At 36.0% G+C, this 23,173-nt stretch overlaps 1 protein-coding gene across 13 annotated transcripts in view; it reads left to right on the forward strand.

Moving 5' to 3' along the window:
* Positions 1 to 23,173, forward strand: part of LOC123696589 (obscurin) — a 168,913-nt gene that overhangs the window by 126,650 nt on the left and 19,090 nt on the right. For 12 of the 13 annotated variants that reach the window (XM_045642962.1, XM_045642946.1, XM_045642954.1 and 9 more), the window contains 4 exons: positions 3,601 to 3,739; positions 4,057 to 5,479; positions 6,568 to 6,749; positions 10,210 to 10,359. In XM_045642962.1, the coding sequence (XP_045498918.1) occupies positions 3,601 to 3,739; positions 4,057 to 5,479; positions 6,568 to 6,749; positions 10,210 to 10,359 (1,894 nt within the window). Of the gene's footprint in view, positions 1 to 3,600; positions 3,740 to 4,056; positions 5,480 to 6,567; positions 6,750 to 10,209; positions 10,411 to 11,309; positions 11,540 to 23,173 lie in introns of those variants that run through there. The other variant, XM_045642883.1, reaches the window with a different exon arrangement.

Below are 23,173 nucleotides of genomic sequence, written 5' to 3' on the forward strand. Positions count from 1 at the left end.
TTGGCTCTACATGAGATCTGATAACTTTTTGACAGTGCGAGTCATATGGGCTCGTCTTGGCAACATTTTACATGAAAATGTTTTTGGTGGGATTTCATTTCTTTTTGTAAGTTGTTTGTAACAAAATTTTATATGTCGATTAAAGTTTTTTTTTTAACAAGGAGTACCTATACACATATATATCTAGGGGAACCAAGTTTTAGATTATTAGATTAGACCTCTAGCGTCATCAAAATTTAATTTAAAATTACAGGTCTCATACAAACTCCCATCCCCTAGTTTAAGGGGTTGGGGGATGAAAGTTACAAGTTTTATAATTTTTTTGTTGTTTGTGTGCTAATACTAGCTTACATACAAAATTTCAGCTTTCTAGGACATTAGGAAATACCTTAAGAATTTTGATGATCATCAGTGAGTCAGTGACGAAATTAGCGTTTTTTAGATATAAATAAAATCTGAAGTATAAAAGCTAATGTAATTAAAACTTAATATGTTCAATAAGTCTGCTATTGACAATATATCCCAAAAATTTTGTTGATCTAGCATAATCCAAACCCAAGTTATGAGGGTTCAAAAAAACGTCGAAGCGCTTCGAGAAAAGGTAGGTAGTGCCCGTGCGCTTCGCTTGTTCGCTTGGTTCGTCTTGGCGGGGGCACTACCGTGCCCCCAGATATTACTTGGACAATATAAGGAGTAAATATTTTCAACGTTATAACAATTCTTCACTTTAACATGTATTATTTCTAAACCCAACGGAACATCATTAATAGGTACCTGGTATGCATCAATTGACTTATGCGTTAAAATAGCTACGCCCCCATATGATGAGTCCCTGTCCTGCCGAAACATGTTATAGTTAGTCACTTTGCATAGGCTTCCAGGCTGTAGCCATGATTCACATAACGCTACAATATGTACATTTTCTTGAATTAACAATAACTCCAGGGTCTTAAGCTTAGGTCTCAAACTTCTAGAATTCCACTGAAATAGATTCAATGTTACATTGTTTGGTAAGCTATCCATTTTTAACAAACATATTGCAAATATTCTTAAATATTGATAAATCCGAAAAAAAGTCTACTACTACTAAAGTCAGCCACTCAATCACAGTCTTAATTACACACTTAATTTTATCAGATAAACTATTTCTTTTATTAAAAATTATCGTTTTAATTTTAGTAATAAGCTCTTTAAAAAGGCTTTTATCCTTTGTTGTACCTTCACCGTCATTACGATTTTTTGAATTATTAAAGCTACACTCGTTTATACTGTCAGACTCAAATTGATTCCAGTCAAAAACCTCCTTTTCTTCTTCTACTTCCTGTACATCCATAATATCAATATTCTTGTAAGATAACTTTTCCTTTTTCCTATTAATATTATGCTTCGGTGTTTTAAGAGATTCCGCATAACTTTTATTTGAATTATTAGCGGACGACGCCACATACTCGTAATTTTTCAGATTAATTTTATCCGAATTATCCGGTTGGTCTTTATGCGTGTCGTCAACTTTTTTATAATCTACTCTATGTATAGGCGTAGGAGGGACATACATAGTTAAAGCCTTTCTATAAGTGACGTTAAATTCAGACATTAATTCTCTCACCCGCTTTTCTCTCGCGTAGGTTGGACATATTCTAGATAACGCCATATGACTTCCCCTGCAATTAGAACACTTGAAGCTTGTACTATCACAATTTTCATGTTGATCTGCACACTTTGGGCATATTATTCTATTTGCAGGACAAAATTTTTTTGTATGTCCGAACCTCCAACAACGCGTACACTGAGTCACAGGAAATATATACGTATCCACTTTTACTCTTAGCTCGTATATATAAATATAAGGTGGAAGCGTAGGACCCTCAAACCCAATTCTAACGCATTCGCTGGGGATCCATTCATCACCAGACCTCCGGTTTAAACGCTTGATATTGGCTATTTTAACCGGGCTATCTATTGATTTCAGTAGGTCTTCGTCTGGTAGATCAGCGTCAATGTCCTTTACAACTCCATACGAAAACCCAACTTCCCATACTTTCGACGAGCTCCATCCCATCTCAACAAATGCTTCGCAACTCAAAAATTTTTCGGCACAAGTCTCCGTAGAAAAAGTAATAATAATTTTGTACGGGTTCGTATACTTTATCCTTAAAATACCATTAATGCAGTTATCTTTAAACATATTTGCTAATGCATACTGCTTCGGAAATTTATCCTTGCACGTAACGCTTATTTGTATGTCCTCTAATGCTTTTTTTTTAATTTTTCTCGAAACTTGGGTCCATTCTTCCTCTTGTTCATCGTCTGATTCTCTTCCACGCTTTGTTGGTTGTAATAAAACCGCATTCCTCTCGTCGTTCGATTGGTGTAAGTCCTCAATAGCAAACATATTATTCAACTCATAATTCTCATTACTAGGTAGGTCAACATTGCATTCTGTGCTCTCCGCCATGATTCATAAGGCGCATAATGCCACTCGCGCACAACGCGAATCTCGCGCGAACGCGGTGATTAGTTATCACAGAAATACGTATAATACAATAGTATAATTCACACGTGCACTCACAAAGAGATAAACGCTCGAACTGATTCTACAGATTTATTATATGTATAGATACATTTTCCCTTAAAAACACTAATACGATCATTTATGGATACTGTCGTCATGCCTATTCAAAAGTTATTTCAAAATAAAAATTAGTCTTTGAATCCAGTACCGAAAACGCGCCGACAACTCCCGAAGCGTCACCCGAGCGCGTGTGACGTCATAATGTTAGTTTTCAGTTTTCACTCATTGCAGTTGATAGAAAAATAAATATAGTTTGAAAAACTTACAACTACTTACAACTAAAAAGTAGAAAATAATTCTTAATCTAGGCATCAAGCAATAACCAATACATAGTATTTTTGTGGAAAAAGCGTGGGGCGCTTTTCATGAGCTGATCGTATAATAGATAGGTATCTTCATTGTACATGGCCACCCCACGCTTTTTTTCACAAATATTGGGTTGAAATCGTGTGTAAAATAGTCACACATTGTGTGGCCATCCTTATCAGGATAATAAGATAAATTCATGAAATTATTGTATTGTTACGGGTTTTTATAAGTATACAAAATTTAAATTAAATCCGTCGGTTTATAGTGGGTCTAAATCGAATCGAAAGGAGAATTGGTTACATACAAACATATGTTTTAAGCTGATAGCGATCCTTATCAGGATAAAAGGATAAATTTATGATATTATTGTATTGTCGTCGGACCTTGATAATCAGTGTTCATTTGAACAAAATCCGTCGGTTTTAAGTGGGTTAATAATAATTCAGTGTTTTGATCTATTTAATTTTGTTGTCATTATAAAATTATATATTAATTATATTAATTGTTAATTATATTATTTAAATTTATATTGAAAATGGCGAACCTCAAAAGTTATCGTTTTGTACCATTATGTATGAATACTACAAAGGCAACTCCTGACAAAAATTTTAAAATACATAAAAAAAATCAATATTTTTTTTTTTTATTCAAATACTCAATTCCCACTTATTCTACATTTTCCTTGCACACATGATTATTACCCAACCTTACACCCCCAGCTACCAGAACGGGCCGGACACGTACCTGCTGCAACTCCGCGACACGCAGTTCCCGGTGCGTCTCCGCGAGTACATGAAGGTGGCCTGCAACCGCTCGCCTGCTTACAACCTCAGTGTACATGATGCGTATGATCCTAGGGTATGTAGTAAATATGTAATACAAATATATGCATAAATACCTATATGTGTAACAACATAAAAAAAACCGGCTCGAAGGATCAGTGGTCCTTCGACCTGGATTATTTGTTTGTAGAAATTATATGTTTAAGCTGAGTGTAGAGAAATTAAGTATGTTCTGTTTTAATTAATGTAATAAAAAATGTTTCAAAGTTACTTCAGTTCAAAGTTCTATATTAATTTATGCATGTTAATAGACAAAAATATATTGATGTTTTCACTGATTTTCAATTAAATCTCGCAATGATAATATCATGACCGTTAAATTTATTTTTGCAGACACCCATCATTCGTGAGCGTCGTCGCTTCACCGACGTCATGGACGAAGAAATAGACGACGAAAGGAAAGAGAGAATCAACAATTACGGCACCGAGAGCTACACCATCCGCCGGCTCAGGCACGAGCTCGGAACCAGACTCGACAGCTACGCTGAAGCTCAAGCCTTCATGGAGTCCAAAAAGGATGGCCACTTACCATTCTTCAGAGAGAAACCCCAAGTTCTACCCATAAGAGAAGGAGAACCAGCTCAACTCTCTTGCTACGCGGTCGGTGATCCGAAACCCATTATCCAATGGTTCAAAAACGACATGGTCATAGCTGAAGGACAACGCATCAAAATCGTTGAAGACGACCAAGGCAGGTCCACATTAACCTTCGACCCAGCGATGCATCATGACATCGGCTTCTACAAAGTCGTAGCGAGGAATAAAGTGGGACAAACCGTTGCAAGAACAAGGATCGTCGAAGCCACGATTCCTGATGCTCCTGACAGTCCTACAGCTACCGAAGTGTCCGACACAGAAGTACTTCTCAGGTGGAAGCAACCGAAGTACGATGGCAATTCGCCTGTAGTATGCTACAGTCTGCAATACAAGGAAGGAGACAGCGTCGAATGGAAAACCGTAGCCGAGAACATTGACCACGAATTCTTCGTCATCAGAGACCTTGTACCAAACACTAGCTATCAATTTAGACTCTCATCTCGTAATAGAATCGGCTGGAGTGACAAAGGAATCCCTACCAACTTGGTAAAGACCAAAGAATCTGGCGCCCAGAAGGTCCAAGTCACGAAAGCGATGAAACACTTGCAGCAAATGACTGAATCTGGACAAGAAATCGTTCTAGATGAAGATAGACCGAAATTAGATTACGGAACTGAAGAGAACCCGCCAGAATGGGGAACAGCTGATGACTTCACGGAAAGATATAGTTTCGTATCCGAATTGTGGCGAGGTAAATTCTCGATTGTCGTCAAAGGAATAGACAAGAAAGACGACAGCGTGGTCGTCGCGAAGATTCTAGAAAGTCGACCGGAAACGGAAGTCCAGATTCAAAGGGAGTTCGAATGCCTGCGTCGTTTGAGACACGAGAGGATATCCAACTTATTAGCTGCTTACCACACCCCTGGTACACCTGTAGCTGCGTTAATTCTAGAGAAGTTACAAGGCGCGGATATATTAACCTATTTGTCTAGTCGACATGAATACACGGAGCAAATGGTAGCGACTATAATCACTCAGGTGTTGGACGGGTTACAGTACTTGCACTGGCGGGGTTACTGCCACTTGGACTTGCAGCCTGATAACGTGGTGATGGCGTCTGTGAGGTCGATACAGGTGAAGCTGGTCGACTTTGGTTCAGCGCATAAAGTTACTAAGCTTGGTACTAGTGTGCCGCAAGTTGGCGATTTGGAATATAAAGGTTAGTGTCCAGTACACTATTTATTTATGTTATTTATAGTAACTTAAACTTTATTGGAATAAAATTAACTGCGTTAAAAACAACCGACTTCAAAAACGGAAAAGTAATAAATAAAAAAGATTTGATATTATTAATTGCTACATATTATTTAGATGTGCTATTTATTAAATAGGTTTGATGTCGGTGCACGGGCTTAATACTAAGTGCTTAGTGTTTGGCACCGACTTCAAACCTATTTAATAAATAGCACATCTAAATAATATGTAGCAATTAATAATATCAAATCTTTTTTATTTATTACTTTTCCGTTTTTGAAGTCGGTTGTTTTTAACGCAGTTAATTTTATTTAATACTTTTTAGTGTAATTTTCAACACGAATCAAACGAGCCCAAACTCGATAAAGTTGAGTCAATATATTATTGAGTTCCTATGGCCACCTTCCGATTCCATCATCAAATCAGCTCTATGTCATGATAATGTTTCATCGCTATCCAATTTACACACTTATACAAAATTTCAGCTCAATCGGTTACCGGGAAGTGAATCAAAGTTACTTGCTACATTCCAATTAAGTCATCGAGTACAGACAAAAATGCTCATAAAATAAAAACTACTGGGCCTAGCCGAATAAAATTTTTATGGGACCAATTCGACACCATCCTGCATCGAACAAAAAAAGAATCACGTAAATCGGTTCAGAAACCTCGGAGTAATCGGTGTACATACATAAAAAAAAAAAAAAAAAAATATACCGGCCGAATTGATAACCTCCTCCTTTTTTTTGAAGTCGGTTAAAAATATTGTCTTATTTGATTGAAGGTAAATACAGTTAAAATAGAAAAATTCTCCCTTTTTTGTCTAGTCGTTCTAATGTTACAAAAGTGTAAACTTTGTTTTAAATGAATATTGAAACTCCTTGTGTCTGGTGAACTCTACATTGTGTTAACAACATAGAGTATCATTTTTTATTAGTTTTGAATGAACAAACTTAAGGATACTAAGTCCTAAGACGTACATTGATCATCAAAAAATAGGTCCTTCGAGCAGGATCTTCAAGATTATTCATATAATAATTATGTTTATTACAGCACCAGAAATAATAAACGACGAGCCAGCGTACCCACAGACAGACATATGGTCGGTCGGAGTCCTAGCATATATCTTACTGTCGGGTGTTTCGCCCTTCCGGGGCTCCGACGACGCGGAGACCAAACAGAACATCTCCTTTGTGAGATACCGCTTCGAGCATTTGTATAAGGAGATCACTCAGGTAAGCAATTGAGGCAGTATATTTTATTAAAAGGAATATTATATAAATTTATAAAGAATAGAAAAAATTCGATCACGAGGCGGGATTCGAACCCGCATCCTTCGCGCCATTCCGGGGCGGATGCCTAACCAACTCAGCCACTCGTGACCCGCCTGAGTAATCGAATTTATCTGGGGGCACGGTAGTGCTCTTAGTGCCCCCGCCAAGACGAGCCAAGCGAACAAGCGAAGCGCTCGGGCACTACCTACCTTTTCTCGAAGCGCTTCGACGTTTTTTTGAACCCTCATAACTTGGGTTTGGATTATGCTAGATCAACAAAATTTTCGGGATATATTGCCAATAGCGGACTTATTGAAAATATTAAGTTTTAATTACATTAGCTTTTATACTTCCGATTTTATTTATATCTAAAAAAGGCTAATTTCGTCACTGACTCACTGATGATCATCAAAATTCTTAAGGTATTTCCTAATGTCCTAGAAAGCTTAAATTTTGTATGTAAGCTAGTATTAGCACACAAACAACAAAAACATTATAAAACTTGTAACTTTCATCCCCCAACCCCTTAAACAAGGGGATGGGAGTTTGTATGAGACCTGTAATTTTAAATTAAATTTTGATGACGCTAGAGGTCTAATCTAATAATCTAAAACTTGGTTCCCCTAGATATATAATATATAAGTATAGGTACTCCTTGTTAAAAAAAAAATTAATCGACATATAAAATTTTGTTACAAACAACTTACAAAAAGAAATGAAATCCCACCAAAAACATTTTCATGTAAAATGTTGCCAAGACGAGCCCATATGACTCGCACTGTCAAAAAGTTATCAGATCTCATGTAGAGCCAAGCTTCTAACACTACACGCCCTAACAAGGCCTAACTTCACAAACTCTACAACTTAGTCAAAATATGTGGCTTGGCCGTTCGTTACTACAAGAACTATTGTATAACACAAAAGTAATGAACAGTGAATTAATTTTTCACCTTACGCCGATGTGAATGTAGCGAAAGCGAGGCTAGTTTTTAGAACCTCACAAAATATAAACAGTATGTAAAACTAGCCTCATCAAATTATGGGGTTCAATAGGTCATTAGTTGTTTGCTTTGTGAAAATAATTATATTATTCAAATTAAAAAAAGTTATATTTTGGAATAAACATTGTTCTCTAAGGGAAAATAAAACAATTGAGTTTTCAGTCAACCTAAGAACTTAATACATCTTTGTAAATAAATTTCTGGACTGTCTGCAGAACTTGGCACACATTTAGATCTCATTTCTTTTTTTGGCAAATTAAGTCAACGATTGAACTCGGCTCCAATTTTTACATTTATGTTTTTGGTGGGATATCATTACTTTTTGTACAGAAAATTACTCTGCAAATTTGATTTACTTTATAAATATAATACTTTTTATATACGATTTTTTTTTCTTGCGTTTTCTCTGTATGGTTTGTTTAGTATTATTTTCTATATTTTCTTGTATGTTATGAATGTCAGCGCACATTGCCCCGTCATTATCTGCAATTTTTTAACTCGTTTTCTGTTTAAAAGATTACATGATTTTCTAAACATCCAGCGTGAATTTGTACACACACTATTTATTACCAAGATGCAAAGATCGTTGTAGAAGAATCGTCGCCTTACTCCATGACGTTACGGTATTGCCATGACGCGATCTTGAAATTTTACTCTAAACGCGCCTAAAGATGTTTCACTCATATTAATATTACGCAAATTAAATCATTTCGACCTTCGACGAAGCCTTCTTCCATTACACCATTTATGGTAATTATTTTTGCATGCTTGTATTGGCTAAACATGTTTGTGCTTTATTATTATAATTGTATCACCATTGAATACAATGTTTAAAGCAAAATAAAGATTTTATTTATTTATTTATTTATTTACACTGAAATTAAAACTAAACTAAACACTCATAAATAAAGAATAAATAAATGTGAATATGTAAAATTATATATTATTTTTAACTGTATGAGCAATAAAGGCAATATTTTTATTACAATTTTCTTTTATTTTACGTTTAATAACAGTTTTGAATAAAGAAATCATGCAATCGAAGTAATCCGCCCTAGCGATACCTACTAGCGCGAGTGAGTGTGATGTCAGAGGCGCTTCGAATCTACAGATGTTTCGTCCTAAAATATGTAAACTTCAATAATCTATATCTCAGTCATTTATTGATGGATTTCAAAATTTTTTTCGGCCACTGATTAGTTTTGATCTATTTTTTAAGACTAGTAAGGTGAATATACTATTTTCTTTTTTTTTAAACTTTTCCATTTTTCCATACAAACAAAATTTATGTCATTGAAAAAAAAATTAAATACAAATAAATTCAGTATTTTCTGATTTTTTCCTTTGTACACTCACTATTACCTAGTTGATTACAAAATTTGAACTTTCTAGGTCATCTGGAAGTGGGTTAGGTTTTGTATATGTCTATAAGTCAGTCAGTCTTAAAAATTGCGATTTTTGGATATTAATATCTACGCAACTGTTTAATCTGTATTTATGAAATTTAAGGTTCTTGTTTATCTTGAGGTCCTCTTGATATGTACCAAATTTGGTTTATATAACTTAAATAGTTTTCGAGTTATAAGGGGGTGAAAAGTGGCTCGAAATGGTTCGTGTAAATATACACACGGCTGCTGCTCGCCAGTTCTCTTCGCTTGAACTCGGCTTGACACGCTGCCGCGTGTCTAGATTCTTTCAGTTTTATGTGTCTTAAGGAAGGCGCGCGAAGGATGCGGGTTCGAGTCCCGCCTCGTGATCGAATTTTTTCTATTATTTATAAATTTATATTTATAAAGCACTAGTGGTCAGCCCTGGCTTCGCCCGTGGTACATATTTCGCAATAAAAGGTAGCCTATGTCCTTTCTCGGGTATCAAAATATCTCCATACAAAATTTCATGAAAATTGGTTCAGTAGTTTAGGCGTGATTGAGTAACAGACAGACAGACAGACAGAGTTACTTTCGCATTTATAATATTAGTATGGATTTGAATGCCATAAAAACCAAAAAAAATATAAATTCAGGAATATTATATTTATTTACAATGAGTGAATTATTATTATTTTGTCTCGTTAGTCCTGTGTAACTTAACCGTAGATTTTACCCCTTTTAGTTAATTAATTTTCTAGTTGGCTATATTCTTATGCTGCTCTATAACATGTAGAAAAAAAAGTATCTAAAAAAAGAATACTATTTTTGCAAAAAAAGTCTTCTGTGTGTCTTGCAACCATTTTTGCAGACTATATTTTACATATTTGCTTTATAAAATGACGAATTATTCAATGAATGAATCGAATGAAAAATATAAGATTATTTAAAATAACTGACACGTATGATCCAACTATTTACTGGTCGAAAAATGACTTCCACTTTAAAAGGTGACATACATATTAACATTAATAATTAAATTCTATTTGACAGGAAGCGACCCGTTTCCTAATGTTCGTGTTCAAGAAGGTCCCACTGAAGCGTCCGACCGCGGAGGAGTGCCCCGAGCACCGCTGGCTGCACCACACAGACTTCATGCACAGGAAACGGGAACGCGCTGTGTTCCTCGGGAACCGGCTCAAGGTCGGGACTTAATTATCTTGATGGTGGTGTAAAAAGACCCAAATCTATATATACAGGGTTACAGGTTAAGTCGACCTATTCCTGTTAAGAGCGTATTGTAGGGATCAAAACAAACTGATTTGATCTTATAATACCATATCCAAAAGTTAGTCGTTGAAGAGTTATTGCAATTTTAATTTTTTTCTTGAAAATGCAACTTTATCTTCGCATTTAGCGTTTAATTTTTTATTTTACTTATTTGGTCTGGGTTTTTTTGAGTTTTTATGTAAAGGTTGAGTTAAACAATAATTCTCAGCAATAAAAATCCATATCGCTGCAAACAATTCAAAGAAATGGCTTTTAATCTAAAAATAATAACATTAAAGTAATTTAGTTAACTCGTTTTAAAGAAAGATATTGAAAAAAATCTCTATGAAAATGTGTCTGCAGATGTTTCTAAAAACATGTACATGTTCTTAGCTATGTAAAAAGGTATGATAACTTCAGGTAGCATTCGTAGATTCCAAGAAATCGGGGATAAACATGGGACAGTGGTAGTAAAGTACAACATCAGAATAAATTTTGTCATAATTTATTTTTCTTAAAAACTTTACAGTTCCTGCTCAACATGACTTCCTCTATTGCGAACACATATTCGAAACCTTTTCCGCAGAGTACTCTTAGTCAAAAACCCTTCGTTTTTCAAAAAAAAATTATGGACAGATGAGTCCAAATTTTATCAAGACGGTATCAACGAACCCACGAACTCAAAAAAACCCAGACCAAATAAGTAAAATAAAAAATTAAACGCTAAATGCGAAGATAAAGTTGCATTTTCAAGAAAAAAATTAAAATTGCAATAACTCTTCAATGACTAACTTTTGGATATGGTATTATAAGATCAAATCAGTTTGTTTTGACCCCTACAATACGCTCTTAACAGGAATAGGTCGACTTAACCTGTAACCCTGTATAAAAGAAAGTCTGTATGTTCCAACACTTATAACTCGAGATCTGCTGAACCAATTTTCATGGTTTTGGATTTGTTGGATTTGTCACCGCCCAGAATAGAAGAATAAATCATAAAAACAACAAAAACTAGACGAATAAATATTTTCCAAAAATTTTGATTTTCGTACATGTCAATCATTAGTTGTCAATCCTGTCAAATACGGAAAATAATGTTTGACATTCATGCGTTCAAAAATGTATTATGTGTAAAATAATTAAAAAGTAAAAAGGGTGAATAAATATTGTTTGTATTTTTTTTAAATCAATTATCAAAAAGTGCAATAAAAGCAGATATATAAAAATTCCTCAAATGATTGTGTTTACGCGTGTTTTCAAAAATTAATATGGTATTTTTGGTGAGGAATCTAACCAAGAAGGTTAGTTCGCTTAATTATTAAAAAGAAATTCTATAAAAATGTAAAAATTCTGACAATTATAATTTGTTGGAATTTCGTCGACTGCTTCAACAATATTGCGTTAACCTAAGGACCTTCTAATGACCTAAACGAAGCCCCTGATTCATTGGTTCGAACCAAGCTGAATTGCGTTTTGAAGATTACATCCTTTTACGCGATGCAATTAGCACAGAGAAGAAGATGCAGAAAATGTTGGTCTGTTTACTGCGACATACACAGGTCATGAATATGCGCAAGATGCAATGACATACATAATATTTTCGTCTTTATGGTCGGCCAGATCTATTCATTAGGTACAATATTTACATGTAATCCGAAATGGATGGAAATTATTCAACTGCTGCTTCCCGGACATATATCAAGTGATCGGCTCAACATTACCACACATGTTTTCAAGCAAAAAATCCGATTATGAGTTACAAAAGCAACACATCTTTGGGATAATTCAATGATGGATGTATTCAATCGAATGACAAAAATAAGGCTTGCAGCATGCACACATTTTAATTTGGTTAGTCGAAAGAATTCGGGCGAATAAAAATTGTATGTGCGGGGATTGCTAATCCTGTAACCGATCCAGAACGATATGACATGATGTTCTAATCACGAACATATGATTCATGGACCGTGTGGCACCAAGAAGCTTATATCCTCTAATACACTGGAGATTGCACTATGACCATTAACTTGAAACAAGAAACTATGACATTCAATGACGTCAGTCATGTTATTTGTCTCTTTCTGTCGAGTGACCACGATGGTTTGTAAATTCAGGATTTTTCAAAATAGAAAAAAATAAAAATCATGGTCTATAAATAATAACGACATATATTTTTAACAGTATTTATATTATAATATTATGGTCATACTTTATAGGTAGGTACATACAATTTTAATTGGTATAGAATGATAGTTATAAATAACTTTTGGCTACAAAGCTTGGATATGAACCGATATATAGCATTAACATCCTTTGTAAATAGAGGAAAGTTGTGTTTTACATCAGATGCTGTTTAACAAATTGTTAGCTACTCAGATCTTCTTTTTAAACGCGTTGCTTCGACGGGTCAATTTCAAGCCAGAATCATCAAAGAAAAACTGTTTATAGCAGCCTTGCACAAATTTCAGCTAACTTTACAAAGTTTATTTTTCAAAAGGTATTTTTTTCTGGGTCGTAATCCTCAGTAACCTTGATGGGCACATATATTTCTTTTTATTTTACTTTTTGGAAAGCTGAAATACGTAAAACAAAAAAATATGAGGTAAGTTAAAAAAGTATAAATTTCAATGTAAAAACGAACAATCTTATAACTACATGTGAGTGCAATACCGATGTCATGTGTTGTTTCATTACTAGTAACAATCTTTAAAATGGTGTTCTAAATTTTCATCATAATATTGTTATTACAATATATTCTCTTCGCTATCCATAAAAACTCGTCATCATAGTTACCTTACTTGTTAAATCTGTTTATTGAAAACTTGTTGAAAAATGATAAAGTATTAGGGAAATAACAAATTTAACATGACTGCTTACTAAAATGATGCTAAATTAGACAATTTTTGCCATTGAAATGATTCTAAACAGGTAAATGCAGGAGTATTGAGGAATATTGTAAATAACGTAAATATACACTTGCCTGTGAAATTCTATGCCAGAATTTGGTGTCCAAACACTTCTGCAATTTTGCACAATACAATGCATTCTTTATATTCGGAAAATATTCATTAAATAAGCAACATTATTAACTTAAATATTCGAAGCGACGCAATTTTTTTGACACACATGCCATATTGACAAAGTGAGAGTAGCTACAATTTTATTATGGTGACTACCCATAATCAGGGAGTATCGCTTTTTAATAATTGGTTCAGATACTTAGTTTATTTAGCATAAATAATAATTGTCTCATCCAACAATGCTTCTGAATGACGTTGTTGGCAATTTATCAAAAAACTCATGTACAAAAACTAACCTTTTGCACAGAATATTACAGCATACATAGTAGCCTTGGGAAAACTTCGTATTAACAGTGGCAATACCAAGTTAGGTGTGAAAGTGATAAAAAACATGAACTGGGCAATATTTTCTTGTTACACGTCAATGTTCATACCGAAATCTCCAGTGTATTAGATATAAGCTTCTTGTGTGGCACCATCAACCGCCAATCACCATGCATGGTTGACAGCGAGTGTTCCAAAAGGTATCCACGAAAATTGACGGCAAAGACCATCACAGGCAACGATGGTTACCCACTGTATCATCGTCGGTTGCCCGATGATAGTGGTAGAAGTAGAACTATCATAATTAAAGTGAAAGGAAATGATTTGTGGTCGACACCAGTTAAAGAACGAAATGAGTTAATTCGAGTGCATCCCTGGCTGCAAAACGTAGTTTAATTTAATAGGCAATTTTTCTCTGACACGTGTAGGTATGAAATATTTAAGTAATTATTTTTTTATTCTATTTCTATATGTGTTATTCATCGAAATAAAAAGCCATTATACCTATATCTATATTTATTTTGTATCATTGTATTCCGTTCATCATAGCCTAAATTAGTTCCAAGCCCAAAGGTAACACGACATTCATTGACTGGGCGGTACAAAGTTCGCCGGGCCAGCTAGTTATTATTATTATTATGTCTCTCTCCATAATACACGGGTATCGCCGTAAGGATGATACCCGGTCCTTTGGAAGGCTTACGTGGGGACACAGGTCCAACACGCAGAGGCCCTTTAGAGAATTTAATGTGTTGTAGGACACCAGCCGCAGCCTGCCCATGGCTGCACTATAGAGATACAGCCCTGGGCAGTCCGCGGCCAATGTAGGACTATTGCAGAAAAATGGAAATGAATAAAACTGGGTTATGGAAGGGGGTGTTAGATGGACTGGTATATTGGGTCTATGGGGGCTATGGACGTCTGCCTTTTCAATATTAAAAATTGAAAATTATGGCAGACGGTGACTCGCCAGTTCGGTCGATGGGCTCCCAAAAAGGTTACCGATAATGGCAACAAGGGGGCAACATCAGCTGAACGGCTGGGGGTGTAGAGAGGTGCGGCACCGGTTTCACCATCGCGAGCCCGCGGGCCCGGAGCGGGTTTCCCCGCTATTACGCCATTAGACACTTCCACCCCCGAGCATATAGCTCTAGCGGCTCCACTCTGGACGGCCAACAAAGGCAAGCCGGAGGTGGGGGATCCTGAACCTCGTCATTGTTCACTCCGAACTGCCACCGGGACAGCCCAGAGGTGAGGACAGGGACCTCCCCCGGGAGCACTCGGTTCCCGCGGGGTCGCTACTCCCCGACACCTCGCCACAAGGTGCCCTGCGGGGTGACTGACTGCACGGTTGGGATATCTATTGTAGATATGCCAACCGGGGGCGATGGGGTCGTCACATCCCTACGCCTTTATTATTATTATGTATCTCAGTTCCATAATACACGGGTACCATCATAAGGAAAGTACCCGGTCCTTTGGAAGGCTTACGTGGGGACACGGATCCAACACGCAGAGGCCCTTTCGAGAACTTTACTGTGTTGTGGGACACCAGCCGCAGCCTGCCCATGACTGCACTATAGAGATACAGCCCTGGGCAGTCCGCGGCCGATGTAGGACTATTATTATTATGTTTCTCGTTTCCATAATACTCGGGTACCACCATAAGGACGGTACCCGGATCTTTGGAAGGCTTACGTGGGGACACGGATCCAACACGCAGAGGCCCTTTGAGAATTTTAATGTGTTGTGGGACACCAGCCGCAGCCTGCCCATAACTGCACTATAGAGATACAGCCCTGGGCAGTCCGCGGCCGATGTAGGACTATTGTGAGAAATGGATGCAAAATAAACCGGGCTATGGATTGGGATGCTAAGTGGACTGGTATTGGGGACTATGGGAAACTATGGCACCTGCCTTTCTACTAAAAGAAAGTAAAAATATGTTGGCAGGTGGTGACTCGCCCTCTCACTGTATGGGCCCCCGAAATAAGTCGCTGCAATAGTGCGACAAGGGGGCAACATATTGTGAGCAGCTAAGGGTGGAGAGGCGTCCCTGGACTTTAAACTACGATCACGCGCTCCCTGAGGGTCCAGCATCACGTGCCCACTCGCCACTTACGATTCGCATCCACCCTTCGAGCTAAAAGCTCTCGCGACTCCACTCTGGCCGGCCGGTTAAGGCAAGCCAGAGGTGGGGGGTCCTGTCCTCGTCAGACTTCACTCCGACCGGCCAGTAAAGGCAAGCCGGAGATGAAGACAGGGTCCTCCCCCGGGAGCACTCGGTTCCCGCGTGGTCGCTACTCCCCGACACCCCGCCACAAGGTGTCCTGCGGGTTGACTGATTGCACGGGTGAAATATCTATTGTCACATAGACAATAGATATTCCAACCGTGGGCGATGGGGTCGTCACATCCCTACGCCCTTATTATTATTATATTTTTTTAATGCTTTGCATTCTCAGCTTATGTTCAGCTGGTATTAATAGAATACACGGGCGTAAACCAAGTGTAAGCTATATAATTATATTTTTATAGTTGTTGTCTATCATTCATTCTCTGTCTGAAGAAATTTGCGTACTATTCTACATGTATTTAATATTGCCGCCTTTTGTAATTTTATGTATGTATGTTTTGGTAACTCTAGTAATTCTATGGATTTGTGAAGTTGAGTGGGTATAACCCCTGTAGTGGAGATCACTATGGGCACTATGCTAACATTTTGTAGTTTCCACATTTTTGTTATTTCTTGTTTAAGTTCTATATATTTATTCAGTTTTTCGGCTATAGTATTTGGAAGATTATGAGTATTAGGTACAGCTATATCTATTATTAATGCCTTTTTTTCTTTTTTATCAATAAGTGTAATGTCAGGTCTATTGTAGTGTACAGTTTTATCAGTTAATATAGTTCTGTCAAAGTATAATTTATGAGAGTTATTTTCTATGATGGTTTCTGGTATATATTTATAGTATGGTGTATTGTCGTATGGAATAAGTTTGTATTTTTGCGCTAATTGCTGGTGGATAATGCTGGCTATCTGATCATGACGGTGTTTGTAGTCGGATTGGGTTATTGCTTTACATGCTCCTGTTATATGTTGGATGGTTTCTGGTGCACTATTGCATTTTCTACAAATATCTGATGATAAATTTTTGATAATATACTTCTGATAATTGCGTGTTTCGATAACTTGGTCCTGTATAGCTAGCATGAAGCCCTCAGTCTCAGGAAAGAGCTCTCCTCTCTTAAGCCATGTATTTGATGCTGCCTTATCTACTTGAGGTAAATTAAGATGTTGGATATGTCTTCCATGAAGTGATTTTTGGGTCCATGCCGCTACTTTAGTACTATTACTTATCAGGGTCTCATTTCGTTGGGTTGTATGGTCAGATAAATTAAGTGGAGTAAACTTTTTATCGTTTTGTACGATGGCATTGTGCAATATTACTGTAACTGCTTTATTATGGAAAAACTTTCTAAGAGTGGCTATTTGCTTGTTGTGAAGATTGACAATATCTATAAGTCCTCTCCCTCCATCAATTCTTGGCAAAGTTAAACGTTGGCTGCATGATCTTGGATGATGTTTTCTATTTTTGCTCATGTTTACGTTGATAATGCGTTGGATGTTTTTAAGTTCTGATTTTGACCAGTTTATAATTCCAAAAGAGTATGTGAGGATAGGTATTGCATATGTATTTATTGCTTTTATTAAATTTCTTGCATTTAACTTGGATTTTAGAAGTACATTTAGTCTATTCTTAAATTGGTTGGTAAGATCTATTTTGGTTTCTTTGTTTAAGATTTGTTTTGCCTGATTATATCCTAAATATCTGTATGTGCTATTTTGGTCTAGTGGATCTATTTTATCTCCTGTATCTAAAACGTAAAAGTGTTCATGATTACGGCCCGCTTTAACAGAATTTATCCTGCACTTGTCAATACCAAACTGCATACAGATGTCTTTTGAAAAATTTTCAGTCAGTTGTGCAAGTTTATTCATATCATTTTGTGAAGAAGTGTATAGTTTTATATCATCCATGTAGAGTAGGTGCGTAATTTTTACAGCGTCATTATTTCTAATACTGGATATTTGTGCGTTTATGTTAGGAGTATATTTAAGAGGGAAACCTAAGTCGTGGGCATTTAAAATGTTTGATAGTGGATTGAGAGCGAGGCAGAACCAAAGGGGGCTAAGAGAGTCCCCCTGGAAAATGCCACGTTGTATTTTAATGCTATCTGTTAGTTGGAATCCATTGCAAGTATTAATCTTTAATCGGGTGGCCCATTTTTTTGACGCGACTAAAAGGAAATCTATTATAATTGGGTTAACTTTGTATAAATCTAACACTTTAAATAACCACGAATGTGGGACCGAATCATATGCTTTTTTATAATCTATGTACATTGTGAATAAATCTTTTTTCTACTTCAGTACCTGTTTAAGAATAACGGAATCGATAATCAACTGCTCTTTACATCCTTGACTAAATTTTCTACATCCTTTTTGTTCCTCGCTTATTAGGTTATTTTTATTAACGTGTTTATTTATAGTTTCAGCTATACAAGAAGTAACTATCTTATAAATTGTTTGTAGGCAGGTAATAGGTCTGTATTTTGCTGGGTTAAGTGGTTCTGAAGGATCTTTTGGTATCATATGTGTTATTCCTTCTGTTATGAAAGGGGGAATTGATTCAGGGTGAAGAATGAAATTATTGATATGGTCCATTAAAAAGGGGTGAATATATGTTAACTTTTTGTACCAGAAACTATGAATATTATCTGATCCTGGGGATTTCCAATTCTTTAACTTTGATAGTGAGTTTATAAAAATTTCAGACGTTATATTTTCAAAATGCATTGTTTCCAAATCAGAATATTTATTTTCTTCGTCAGTGTAGATACGAGTTCACACTCGTATACGCAGTGGATGGGAATGGCTCGTTACGTCGCCAGTAGCTAGGGTAAACACACGTCCGCTCACGCCCGAGGCTGCTGCGTGACTGTCTCCCCACTACCCGCGAACCCGAGACATCCGGGGATATAGTACCTATACTTTACTCAAACACTACATCCCTTCCTTATTCTATTTTTTCTTTTATTTAAATATAATAATTGTTTACAACAAACATACATTATAGAAAGCTATCAGACTGATTTAGTTAGGTATTTCATTAGCGGTATTCTTCGCTTTCATTTACATCACCGTTGTCTCCACCTCTATCCTGAACTTTCTGGACCGCTTCCATTCCATTCCCCCTCTGTTTTTATTAAGTCACATTACTTCTATGCTTTTGGCTAGTATCCACATTTCTGACAAGTACGTATCCACCTTCTAATCGTTCTACACTGTTTCGAGTTGATTTAAAGTTTGCTGTCAGTTTGTTACGCTTCTTCATCAAATTCAAATTCAAAATTCAAATTATATTTATTTGCAAGAATGTAGTACAAATTATAGATCTTTAAATTACAATATTATGTGGCTAACACATTCTACCCAATACCCATTGATTGGGTGTGCAAATATTAAACAGAAAGTTGATTAGTCTAATTATTATTTAAATATACACACAATTCAATTTTCACAATTACACGAACGCACTACGATTTACACGATTAAATCACACACTTATCACACAATCTTCTCACTTCAAAGTCATAAATTCTTCAATGTCATAAAATTGTTTTAACATTAGCCAGTTCGTCAGTTTATTTTTGAAAAGATTTACTGGTAGTTCCTTGAAATTGTCCGGTATTTTATTATATATTTTAATAGCCATAAATATTACACTGTTTTTAGCTTTGTTGATTCTACATCTCCTTTACATATACTTTATCACCTGTTATTTGACCTCAAAATCACCTCTTTCTATCTGTATGTTATTTTCTATTGTTTTTTAATTCCTGTCCCTAACATCGGAATTGTCAAATTCTTGTTCGTTATACAACCGAGAGGAAATTTTATCTTTATTTTCTGTCTTCCAGAGAATGTCCCTGTTTTCCAAAAGAATTTCATTTCATCAGTTGTTCTTCCGAGCTTGTTTGTATAATCAACTTTCCAGCTTGGTTCCGCAGTTTTCCTACAACTTCTCGAATATCTCTCCTTCTTCCTATTATGTTATGTTATGTTTGTTGAACATACCTTTCGATAATTAAAAACACAAACTCAACATTTATTCATTCAATAAGACTTCTTCTAGAAGCTCTTTTGAACCGTCGTAACATAATTTCACACTTTACCACCAATTCGGAAAGCAGCATCCATGAATGGAACCGGCAAGAAACTTTTTAGCTGCTCCTCTAACATCATGACAATATTACATTTTAATTTAACATAACAGTAGGGTATGTAAATATAACATAATGATGATGCCAAAGAACTGTCCCGTGGATCCCACGCGACAAGCCTCCATGGCTTTTCATTCTCCATAATACATATTATATTCCTTAATGCTGTACTAGGCTCACTGAACTAATACGTTTTATATTTAAGTTTTAAAATTACCAATATTAAACTCTTTAATTCTATCAGGAGTTCTATTCCAAAAGAGTTATATATATTATATCTTGACCCATTAGATAGCCGGAAAAATAGCATGTCAATTTTATTTTTGTTCCTTATGTGATAACAATGTCCATCTCCTTCTCTTGAGTATAAGTCAGTATTATTGCGTATATTTAAAACGTTATTAAAATTTAATTATATACTGTGAAGGTACAGTAAGGATGCCAGTATCTCTTAGTGAGTCCCGAGCACGTAATTTATATAAATGCGTATGGACCATTTGTGTAATATAAAAACAGTTTCAATATCTGCTGCCAAGCCAAGCCAGCCCCATAGTAACCTTATGCCATGAAAGTAGTTAATAAACCAATCTAGTCGTATCTTTATCCGTGAAATGATGCCTCATGTTCCGAACTGTACGCAGCTGAGCTGGTGTCCTAGCAGCGGCAGTGCTAACATAGACTCCCCATTGTAGCTTCTCGTCTTATTTTCCTATAGCTGTGGCAAATAACTACACCGACTCCTTCAGAATCAGTTACATATATTTCAGGTAGACTGTAAATAGTCTCCTGTAACTCAGATCCACTTAACAATAACAAAGTGGCCCTATTCTTTTCGGCGCCTTTCGCGCATCCAAGAAAATCCAAGAACACCCTTTCCATCTTTTCCAACAAAAAGCAAGTGTTGAATTGTCATCTTCTAGGTCGAGTATACCAGGAGGGAAAGTAAGTTAGTCATTCTTTAGTCCAATAGGCACAACCTAAAATCAGGTTTGATTTCATGTGATAACACCGGTACGTATGCTTTTCATTAATATAATGAAGGCTCATACTGCCTACAGCTAACAATTACGTACAATTTACCATTTATGAAGGCCATTTATATAGCCTATATAACAAATAACGCACGATTTACAATTTATGAAGGCTCGTACAGCCTATGTCACCAATCACGCACGATTTACATTTAATGAAGGCTCGTACTGCCTATACAACCAATCACGCACGATTTTCATTTAATGAAGGCTCGTACTGCCTATGTCACCAGTCACGCACGATTTACATTTAATGAAGGCTCGTACTGCCTATGTCACCAATCACGCACGATTTTCATTTAATGAAGGCTCGTACTGCCTATACAACCAATCACGCACGATTTACATTTAATGAAGGCTCGTACTGCCTATACAACCAATCACGCACGATTTACATTTAATGAAGGCTCGTACTGCCTATGTCACCAATCACGCACGATTTTCATTTAATGAAGGCTCGTACTGCCTATGTCACCAATCACGCACGATTTACATTTAATGAAGGCTCGTACTGCCTATACAACCAATCACGCACGATTTACATTTAATGAAGGCTCGTACTGCCTATACAACCAATCACGCACGATTTACATTTAATGAAGGCTCGTACTGCCTATACAACCAATCACGCACGATTTACATTTAATGAAGGCTCGTACTGCCTATACAACCAATCACGCACGATTTTCATTTAATGAAGGCTCGTACTGCCTATGTCACCAGTCACGCACGATTTACATTTAATGAAGGCTCGTACTGCCTATGTCACCAATCACGCACGATTTTCATTTAATGAAGGCTCGTACTGCCTATACAACCAATCACGCACGATTTACATTTAATGAAGGCTCGTACTGCCTATACAACCAATCACGCACGATTTACATTTAATGAAGGCTCGTACTGCCTATACAACCAATCACGCACGATTTACATTTAATGAAGGCTCGTACTGCCTATACATCTTGCATAAACCAATAATTTTATTCATTATTATTATTTTAAATTTGATTTGCACCCAGTGTGCAGTCTCGTCTAACTTGAAGATAGGATAGGTTACATTTCAGTTTATAGTCGCAAAAATGTACATATATAATATATATATATTTTTTAATTATTTGACAGTCAGTTCTCTGTGTATCTGTTAACTCCAATCGATACTTACATAATATGGCGGCATCTATTGACTGGATTGAGTAAGTATTCAATAGATGGCGCTATTTAATAATTAGAAGACTACGCGTTTGACCGTTCATATTCATAATTAAGACAACGTCTGTCGGGTCAGCCAGTATGTATAATGTATATATTTATCGAATATAAAATTAATATTTACAATTGCATGCTTAAGCGAAATACGTAGATCAAGCGTAGATCAATTATAAAGTTATATCTTTCTTTTGGAAACTACTTACATAATATTATTTTATTTCATTTAGTCGGTACACAATTATATAGCTATAAGATACTACAGTACAGTTAATAGATTTTGTATCCAGTAAGTATAAGTTGTAGTACCTACATAAAACTTCCGACTAAATACTCTAAATAGTTTTATGGCCATACAAATGTGTACAGCGGGTACTGTGCAGTGTGCACGCGTAAAGAGTGTTATAATAATAAATAATAAAAATACTTTATTGTACACACAGATGAAGTTGACAGAAAGACAATAAATAACAGCAAAAGAGGTTATGGTACAGTAGGCGGATATTATATGAATTAAGTATAATATTTGAACAACTAATACGTAGAAGAGGAATTAGTTATGTCTTCATTTACTTTTTACGACAACATATTATATAAACAAATATATGTCTGTCTCTATCTCTGCTAGAAAAACACAGTGTCATATAGGTGATATTTATTAGAAAAGTATTGCATCCGTACAGTCACGTGGTCTCCTCTGAGCAGCCATACCCTTCAATTAATGGTTGCTGCTTTGCGGTAATCCTTTTTGCCGCTATTGCTATATTTTCATCTTTTTAATTTTATTTGATTATTAAGAATTGCATTTTTTCTTTATGGTGGCACATAAAGTTTTCTATTTCGAAACAAATCATCATGTCATATTTATTAATTGCT

Source organism: Colias croceus, chromosome 1, assembly GCF_905220415.1.
Source record: "Colias croceus chromosome 1, ilColCroc2.1".
Lineage (NCBI taxonomy): Eukaryota > Metazoa > Arthropoda > Insecta > Lepidoptera > Pieridae > Colias > Colias croceus.